The following is a 10,328-nucleotide window of genomic DNA, read 5'->3' as shown; positions in this document are numbered from 1 at the left end:
GGCATACGTGGGCACTTCACGCATGTTATAAGTTTTATTATACAAAATTATAGCAAAATAGCATACTGGGGTTACAAAAATGGTCAAAAGGGGAATATTTATACTGTCGACCTCTTCGGAGGAGTGAAAATCTGGTTGGATTAAAATATGTCGATCCAATTCCATTTTCAAAACAGTCCATATATGGGTTGAAATTATCTATGGATCTTAGATTTAGATATAAATTTGCAAACTTTTCTAAATCCAGATATGGTCAAAGTGTTTTTTTTTTTATCATTTATGAGTCTAAAAGCTACATATGAGCTAGATAAAGATTAACGCTCCTTAGATATAGAGACACTAGTCTCTACCGAGCTTTAAGCTACCTAATTTAGGCTTTGCTTGAAGTCGTTGTGTTACCAAGCTATTTTTATAAGTTAACCACACTGTCGAGCTATTAATTGAATCGAGCTAAGCCACCACCAAACCATTAAATAATTTTTCCATAATATTATTTGAAGTTAGAGAGTTAAACTTACGCGATCTCTTTGGTTATAGAGAAAATAACTACCAACTCTATTAGAGTTGGTTGATAGATACAGTTAAAAGTGTATTCATTTTTAGACATCTCGTACCTATTGAGAATCATAAGATGTGCTGCTGCGGAGATGGATGAGTTGATCCATGTGAGTACGTTTGTAGATTGAGTTTCACCGAGGAGTCTTAGCAAGTCTTCTATTATCTAATCTTTCTTTGATGCCTAAACTTTGCATCAAATCTTATTAGTTTGATATTAAATTGGCAGATGCTTGTAAACTCTGTTAAAATTCTTTTTTGTGGAGAACGAGACCTGTAGCTCTAAGACTCGGGAGGATTAGGGAGAGAGTGAAGCTGAGCCATTTATTTAGATAAAATATCCAATCATTTAAATTGGGAGCCGAGCAATTGGGTTAAGGAGCAGAACGGTAAAGTAGCAGTGAAAATGAATAAACGGATATTCGTTGTCTTGATCTGGATTCGGATCCGGTTCCGTGTCCATGTCTGAATCCGAGTGAGATGTAACTATCAGAAAAATGAGATTTCGACTATCATAGAGTCGTCGCCCACCAAGGGTAGACTTGATCAAACGGCTTAGCCGACCCGTAACTCGGCTCGGTTTGGACAGGGCTTAGGCCGGCTCGGCTCGAGCCCGAACTACCCATGGGCTGCACGGGCCAGCCCTTTCCTCGCCCGACCCGACTTGAAAGCCCGTCCATTTGGCTCGCAACTACGCCCTCCCATTCTGCTAATATTTACCCGTTCTGCTATACTAAAATTTTAGTACTGTTCCATTTTATATTTTTGTTAAGCACACATTTAAAATTTTTTAATTTTTTATTATTATTTTAAATAAAAGAATATAAATATTTTTTTAAAAAATAAGTTAATAGTAAAAAAAAATCTAAAAATAGCTACAATGTGGGTTGGGTAAAAAAATTTAAATATGTGTTTAAAAAAATGTAAAATGGTACAGTATCAAAATTTTAGTTTGTTTTTACTGTAGCAGAACGGGCGAGCCTAGTTGCGAGCCAAACGGGCGGGCTTCTGAGCCGGGTCGGGCGGACAAAGGGCTGACCCGTGCAGCTATGAGTAGTTCGGGCTCAGGCCAGGCCGAGCCGGGCCGGGCCGGGCCTAAGTCGGGTCCGAACTGGGCTTAGCCCGGTCCAAACCGGGCACGAGCGGGCTGCGACGGTTGATCACGTCTATATCTAACCAAGGGTACTCCCCGCCCTTGTTAAATTTCTCTTCTCGGCCTTTTCTCCTCCTACTACGCACTCTCTCTCTCTCTCTCTCTCTCTCTCTCTCTCTCTCTCTCTCTCTCTCCAGTCCGAAGCCTTTCTCTTATTCGAACCGCATCGCCGTTGGTCTTGGTTCAAGAAGACAGCAGCTTCCAAACTGGTGGTAAATTCCTTGAATTAAGTTGAATTGTTCGATGCGTTTTATTCTCTCCTTTCTTTGTTTCTTGTTATCGAGTAGCAATTCGTTCATGCTTCCCGATTGCGTCGTTAAAATTTGACCTCGTATTGACCGTTTGACTCTTGGGGTAGTTGGGCCACTAGGCGGGTGTGGATTAAGAAGAGAGAGAGAGAGACCGGGAATATACTCTTTTATCTCCTCGCAAACGGGAGAAAGAAAGATAGAGATAGAGAGGCTGTCTCAGAAGGCCAAGTTGGAATTTATTGTGGTAAGTCTGCAGCATCTACCTGTTTGTTGAATTGCCCCATAGGGGATCAGTCACATCTTGTTCTTTAATCGTGATTTTTTCCTCTGCTTATTTGCTAATTCGTGATAGTTTCTGTGGGATTGAGTTTATGCTGCTGATTAGGTTTTCGTGATTATTATTTGAGAGTGCAAAGGCAATGGTTTGCATTTTGTACATAATCTTTGGATTAATTGCTTCCTGAGGAAAACAAAAAAAGTCTTACGTTTTTGTGCCATGTAGTAATATGAGGAGAAGAAAGTTGGAAGCTTGCGTTCTTGATAAGCTATTTGAGCTGGTGCTCCAAATTTAGGACTCTACCTGATGCCAGATTGTGTGGGCCATGCTTCTCTAATAGGTTTCTTATTGTTAATTTCCTGGCCTGTTTTCTTCCCCTTCTTTTTCTTTGTCTTGTGGGAAATTATGGATGCTTTATAAGCGGAGATGCAGTAATCACTTGTTTAAGAAGGATGTATGATATGATGCTTCAGTTTGATATAGAAGTAGCATCCTGATTGAATTCTATAAAACCTGTAGTACTTTAAAAATGTTGGAATTTGATTTCTGGAAAATACTTTTCATATATTGTGACATCTGAAACTGCTTAGAAATTTTGCACATTAACTATTCAATGTTTGCTTACTTGCTTGTTGGGTGAACTTTGCTTATAGAGTTATTAAATGGCTTCATCCAAAACGATGGCAAGCTTGCTCTCACATGTTATTCTGGATTTAGATGGCACGCTCTTGAATACAGGTTATATTCTTAGCCTTCTTGCTTTTGTATTTCCTTTCAACTATACAGAAAAAGCATATTTGGTTACCATTTCACTTTTTAGAAGTCATCTATCATTTTTGTATTTCATGCAGACTGCATTGTGAATCAAGTGATAAAACTATCTCTTGTCAAATATGGGAAGAAATGGGATGGCAAAATGGCTCACAGAATTGTAGGGAAGACACCTTTTGAAGCTGCAGCTGCTATTGTGGAAGATTATCAACTTCCTTGCTCTATAGAAGAGTTCATCTCCATAATTACTCCAACATTCTCTGATCAGTAATGCCACAATTTACAAACACATCTTTTATGTTTATCTTTTATGTGTGCTTTCCTTGGGCACACACTCATACAATCATATATAAGAAACACAGTTACACACACAAATATATAGCCTTAAATTTCATTATCTAGATATATTTATTTTTGACACCTTTTATGGATCGAGTATTTGATTGATCATGCAGTTTAAGCATAGGAATTGCCATTATTTTTACAGTGACACAGTTCTAGGGGTTCCTGAACTTAAATAATGTGAGTGACATGCCTAGATAAAGTAAAAGCACTGTTCCTAAAAGTGGTAACTGCACCCTCATGCATTCATATGTGAGGATGTAGTCCCTTAATCACCCCATGTAGTCTATTTCTACATGGAGCATAGGTGCAATAGGCCATATAGGCACATAACTAATACATGGTGATATAATCAACTGTCTAATAAGCAGATTTAATATATCTACTAGTGAGTTAAGAAATAGAATCAGGTGTTTTATAAGGTTATGAAGTAATTGAATTTGGTTGTTGCTTTTAGGTACTTTCACAATAAGAAATTAAGAATATTTTATATTTTGCATCAGCTCATTTTTAAGTTTGATGTGATTTTTATCATGTTATATCACAACAACTTAACTAAACCTCGAAAATTCTCTAGCTTACCTTTTTTCTTATAAACTCTTTTATGTTTTCCATTTTATTTACTTATATTCTTATACTACATACCTAAAATACTATAGTTTTATTCTCCAACAAAGACAGCACATAACAATACACTTATTACCTTAGTGCTCTGCAGTGCCTTAGCTGCCAGCATAGCATGGTATTGGCTGACTTTGTAAGATGTTGTTAATACATCCCATCTCTCTTGGTGTTAATTGCATTTTGAACTTAAATCCTATGTTCACAGATATCTGCATATTGCTGCCTTTTAGAAATTTGACAGTGTTCTCAGCTTCTTATTTTATTAGATCTAATTTGGAATTTACTAAACTTTTGTAATCAGTTTCATTCACTGTGTAACTCCAGATAAACTCATTACCTGCAGTTGGTGCATCAGAAATTTTTATTTTAGGTTCTCTATTTTCATTTGTAAGTTGATATTGTGGTTGGCTTATTGCAGATGGTGTAACATTAAAGCTCTCCCAGGGGCTAATCGGCTAATTGAACATCTAAGGAGTAACAAGGTGCCGATGGCTTTGGCTTCGAACTCTCCAAAATTAAATATAGAAGCAAAGCTTTCTTGCCATCTTGGTATGCTTATTCAGATTCTAGATAAGCAGTCATTTATTGATCATATATTCATATGATTGTCAACTTTTCTATTTCTATTATCAGTGCATTGTGGTTATCGTGCCTTTTTTAAAATTGTCTTGTCTCTATCTTTTTTTTTGGATCTTTAGGCTGGAAAGAATCCTTTTCTGCGATTGTTGGTGGTAATGAAGTAGAAATAGGGAAGCCATCTCCAAAAATGTGAGACAGTTAGACATCATCTATTGTCCTCCCGTCATCATTCTATATAGTTTATGAAATTAATTTATTACTCACCAAGTCAAGCTGATTTTGTTACATCCTGTAATAAATTTTTGATTTTGTAGCTTTTTGGAAGCTGCAAAAAGGATGAATGTTGATCCATCTCTCTGCCTAGTAATTGAGGATTCCTTGTAAGCTTCTCTATGTCTTCAATGTCCCTTCTTTTTCCATTTTTCAGTTTGTCATTTGTCATTGTTAAACTCTTTTCATGTACTAATTGCATGACATAAATATTGTTGGAAAAAAAATCCTATTACACAACAGGACATTTGTTTTTGTTCACAGAAGAATCTAAGTTAAAATTGTAGTCATGCATTTGGATGAGCATATAATATTTCTAGATTGGAACTACTTTTCATCTATCTATTTAGCTACATAATCTAGAGATGAATCTAGACCCATTAACAAAAACAACCTTCTGTCTTTCTCTAAGGGTTTCCCTTTCAAAGAGATATCCCGAAAGCCACATCTTGGTACCTGAGCTCAAATTCCAACTACTAGGTTTTTATGTTAGTACCCAACTTGGCACTATGCTTATAGGTTATTGCAGGATCTGTCCTATTTTATTTTTTTATTTTAGCTAGAAATTTGCAATAATATCCAGCACCAGTCATTTATATTTGCACTCTTTTCATTAACCACTTCAACTTTTTAGTCAAGTCCATATTGCATGAGGGCTTGGACGATGACATCATTTAGAGAAAGCAACCTTTTGGCAACTTCTGGTCTTTCTGTGTTCCAGAGGCTTTCCATTACTCGAATAATATTGATCCACCTTTTGGGTGGGCCATGAGTGCTCAATAGTGGGTAGCTGTAGCTTGATTGCTTATCTGGTAAGAAAACTGAAAGTCAGTTTTGAAAAGATTTAGCTTTTTTTTTAATATTATAAACCTCTAATCTCACATGGAAGTTTGAGATTCTATATTTACTGCCTAGTGAAGCTCCTATAATATTGACAGTGATGGTCAGTTATACATAGCTCCTCATTTCACTATTATTGTGAAAAACTATGATAAAATTGGGGGACAGATTGGATGAATAAGAAGATTTTATAGATAAGTAGGAATTTTGGGGGAATTTATAGCTTACAAGCAAAGAAGATGAAGTAAAGGAAAAAAAAAATGTCAACTTCTTTTTAACATTCTGGAGTGGGTGCCTCATATTGTGGAGTTGTTTTGAAGTTCTGTCGTTGATCACTTAACTCATTAAGAGGATATTTTTCCTAAAAGGCTAGAATAATAATTTGAAAAAAAAAATCCTTTTGAAGACGTTTTCTGCCTGTGGATGCATTTTAGATCCTCTTGGAATATGTTTTGTACTTATCCATTCTTTCTCACTGACCATAGACTTTTTATTTGTGAAACTTTATGTATGCATTATGCAAGTTCTTTAGCATGTTTTTCATAACTAAGCCGTTTTTAGTATACCATGTTGTATGCCTATTATGGTCATTAATGCCGTAACTAAGTTTGGTCCTTAATTTTCATCATATTAGCTTTTATCGTAAGAATATATATCCATGACAGGCCTGGTGTAATGGCTGGTAAGGCTGCAGGCATGGTGGTGGTTGCCGTACCATCTCTGCCAAAACAGGCTGCTCTTTATAGTTCAGCTGATGAAGTGATCAATTCTCTTCTTGATCTGCATCCTGAAAAGTGGGGTTTGCCTGCTTTCGAAGACTGTATGTCCCATTCTAGTTACATATGATATAGTTAGAACTTTCCATAGCTGTCCTCACTGCTCAATTTCTATTCCTTCCTCAAGAAGATAAAATTGGCGAATTGCAGGGATTGAAGGTACCTTACCAATTGATCCATGGTTTATTGGAGGACCGGTAATCAAGGGATTTGGCCGTGGCTCAAAAGTACTTGGAATACCAACAGGTGTCCTGGAACAGATTTACCTTGCTTTTCTATTTTCTTTGGCAATGTTTAGGATTAATTGAGTCACCTACATATCCGTGGTTTGCTTATGTTCTGGATATGTGATTATGATATAAAATTAGATCTGGCCATTCTATTAATTTGCAAATATATTTTACATGTCTGTCTTATTTTACTAGTTTCTCTGTTAGTGAAATAATATCATATTGATGTTCAACTTATGTATGCCTAGAACTTCCATATTTGTGTTTACTCTATTCTGTGCACAAAATAATATGATACTCACTGTTCCATTTTTATGAGCATAATTTGATACAGATGATTCACTTAGCTTAATAGCTAAGCCTATTCTTTATGCCCAACTTCTGCAAATTTGAGTCATAGAAGAACCAATATTTTTCTGCTGGTGATGCTGCTTGTCCCATATATTGCTAGCACCTTGGTTGCACGGCGGTGGTAACGGGGGCTGTTTCACATGCCCTCTCCTTTCTATTCTTCACATATATTTTAGATCACATTTGAGTATGAGCACCTACATTTGTGGGACAGACTTGGTGTCATATACTGGTTTAATTCCATACGAGTGCAACTCCTGGCCTGAGAGAACAAAAGTGCATTTTGATCCAGCAAAGATAAATTTATTGCACAAAAGGAAAGAGCAGCTAACTAGAGTCAGTTGAAAGAAGAGACCCTGCCTGTTGAGGTTAATAGTGACAAGATGTATCTGATATTCTTTTCTGCTCTTTTTGTAACAAAGTTTATCTCAGTTGAGAGTCTTTATATCTGGAATGTCAAAATATAATAAGTTGGAGTTTTAAGGATTTGGAACTATAGGAGTTGTTCAATTTTATGATTTAGCTATCAGATGATATTCCAATCGACAAATGTTTTTGTTTTTGTATATATGCGATTATGCAACCATCACTTTTTAAACAATCTCGAAATAGCTTAACCAATTAAATTTCATGATACGGTATATGTTTGTTTCTTCCTTGTGGACATGGTTTAGTACTTTAGTTGATGCAAGATTTCACTGGTCCAATATATACTCTTGTGAGTGGGCTTTGAGCATTGTGAACAAGTGATTCAACTTATTTAGCTAGATTGGGTTGAATTATGAATTATCCTAAGATTCTGTATGAGGGAAGGATCTAATCATTTGGTCAATTGTTTTGCTCCTGTTCCAACTCTGTTTTTCACTTGCTCTGTATCCAAAATCTCTGTTTTCTACTTGCTAAATAAGTCTGCTACTTTGCTGGATTTATCTCAAATCCATAATTTTTAAAGGGCAATCCTCTTACATTCCTGCTTAGGAGATTTCAAATCGTTTATCAGGTGAACTTTAAGGAATGCAGAATACCATTTTATTTGTAAACGATTGGAAAATTCAACTTGCAGGTTCTCAAGCACATAGAACACACTATTTTATTCTTTTATAGGCTTTCTTTTCTGTGCTGTTGTCAGCTTCAAATTTCCCTGTTAATGGTAGTGGCCAGTTAATGTTCTACAGTGTATTGGTTGAGATGACGTCTAGGGAATTGAAGCAATTTAGAATAGATCAAGGATGGTTGTGCTGGTCAGGACGGCCATCCTTGCTGATTGACATTTGTTGTGTTGGTGGTGCCACCGCACTTACCACGGGGTGTGCTAGTGACACATTCTCATGCCGAGTTGTGCTGGTCTTCCATGCCGATATAGTCATTTTTTCTTTTAATTATTTTTATTTCGTCAATCATCATCAAATCAACTTGAGTCATTTTCTTATTAAATATGGATGACATGTGAAGCCTTTTTCTTAAATTTTTCTTAATTCATTAATCATTATCAATCAACTTTAATATTATATATTGAATGTTATTATGTGTTCAATTTTATTACGAGTATTCAATCATAAAATTGAATGTTTAATTATTAATATTAGTTTTAATAAATGTATTCAATTATATTATATGTTGAATAATATCTGTATTTGACTATTGCTTTATCTTTAAGGCCTTATTTGCTTTTAGTTCAAGGACTCCTTCTAAACTGGTTCAGGGACCCTTAGCATGGTTCAGTAATCAAATATTTTTTTATATTTTTTATATCTAACCAAGTTCACTTTTCAAAAAAAATTTAAACTAAGAAATAAGACAAACTAATCAAGTTCGGGGCTTAGTCTTAAACCAAATAAAGCTTACTAAAATATCATTTATAAAAATAATCTAAAGATAATACATTATAATATAGGTTTTAATATATATATATATATATATTTAAACTAAAAACTAAAAATTGACATACCGAAAATCCAAAAATATAAATATCATAATTATATATTAAAATTATGTTAAATACGTGTCAGTGGCACGCAGGGGCATGCCGATGATGGCGCAGCCACCATTGGAATAGATCATGGTTAACTTTTTATTCCCACACATTCATCCTTTGAATTACTTTCAGTAACTTTTTATATTTGGTTTATTAATCTTGCTAGTAGCTTGTTATGTAGGGAAAAGAGGATTTTATGACAGTTATCTTTCTTCAAGTGTGTTTATTCATTCTATTGTCACAGTTCGACTGAATAAATAAATTTTCTCTTATCTGTCTGGAGTTATCCGTGCATCTCTTTATGCTTCTGTTATTTTACTGTTTAAAACTTTCCATCACAATTGATAACAACTTTTACCTTTCTTGCAGCCAATTTAGCTGCTGAAAACTTCTCTGATTTACTCTCGGATCACACCTCGGGGGTATATTTTGGTTGGGCTGGATTATCAAATCGGGGTATCTACAAGATGGTCATGAGTATCGGCTGGAATCCATATTTTGACAACACCGAGAAGACCATTGTGAGTTTATTGTATGGTACTTGCTGTGAACTGCATCATTTTGATCAACTAAAATTGCATACAGGAACCATGGCTGCTTCATACATTTGATGAGGACTTCTATGGAGAGGAGCTACGCCTTGCTATTGTGGGCTACATAAGACCTGAGGTATTAAAAGAAAAAAAAAAAAAAGATCTGGTTTCCTCAATGTTTCTCCTAATTGGGATAAACTTGAAATCTGTAGGCCAATTTTCCTTCACTGGAGAGCTTGATAGCCAGGATTCATGAAGATGGAAGAATAGCGGAGAAAGCTCTTGATCTTCCTATATATGCCAGCTATAAGGATTCCCCTTATTTGGCAACCTCCTTGCAGCAGCAGAGTAATTGTCAGTAGAAATCTAAATTATTCTTGCCTTGTCAAGGGACAGGGCATAGAAATTTAACACTAGCAACGAATTCTTCCTTGAGAAAGCATATTTGATAATAGGGAAATTGTCAAATAATACCCTGCATTTCAGTGATTTTTTGGTTATCATTTTGTCTTTCAGCTAATTTGTTATTCATCCTTTTATTCTATTTTTTTTCATATAATTTTCATATGACACTGTTATTACTTTGACCAACTATTCTTAATATATATGAATGAAATTTCAAAAATATCTCTTAGACTCCTTATTTGACAAGATCCTTGCAGCAGAGCAATTGTCAAGGACTAATCCTCAAATCTTTTCTTTCTTTTTTTCTAAATTATTCTTACCCCTGTGAAGGGACCAGGAAATAGGTATTTTGTTACGTACTAACAATATTCCTTCCTTGTGAGAGAGAATTAAGTA

At 35.3% G+C, this 10,328-nt stretch overlaps 1 protein-coding gene across 4 annotated transcripts; it reads left to right on the top strand.

Annotated features, from left to right (window-relative positions):
- Positions 1-1,776: 1,776 nt before the first annotated feature.
- LOC140794489 (bifunctional riboflavin kinase/FMN phosphatase) lies at positions 1,777-10,047 on the top strand. 4 transcript variants are annotated; one of them, XM_073146561.1, is made up of 12 exons: positions 1,786-1,920; positions 2,079-2,203; positions 2,890-2,974; positions 3,088-3,274; positions 4,392-4,522; positions 4,672-4,741; positions 4,867-4,932; positions 6,328-6,482; positions 6,589-6,684; positions 9,364-9,515; positions 9,580-9,663; positions 9,740-10,047. In XM_073146561.1, exons 3-12 carry the CDS (start codon positions 2,899-2,901, stop codon positions 9,887-9,889), a joined length of 1,167 nt encoding a protein of 388 aa, XP_073002662.1. In that variant the 5' UTR covers positions 1,786-1,920; positions 2,079-2,203; positions 2,890-2,898; the 3' UTR covers positions 9,890-10,047. The 4 variants fall into 4 exon arrangements, with proteins under 4 accessions (XP_073002659.1, XP_073002662.1, XP_073002661.1 ...); XM_073146560.1 differs by having other exon boundaries at positions 2,067-2,203; XM_073146558.1 differs by lacking the exon at positions 2,079-2,203 and having other exon boundaries at positions 1,777-1,920.
- The last annotated feature ends 281 nt before the right edge of the window (positions 10,048-10,328 follow it).

Source organism: Typha latifolia, chromosome 8 (genome assembly GCF_019914945.1).
Source record: "Typha latifolia isolate L0001 chromosome 8, TyphaL0001v2, whole genome shotgun sequence".
Lineage (NCBI taxonomy): Eukaryota > Viridiplantae > Streptophyta > Magnoliopsida > Poales > Typhaceae > Typha > Typha latifolia.
The sequence above is the reverse complement of the archived record's forward strand: the minus strand, read 5'-3'. Positions and strand labels throughout refer to the sequence as shown.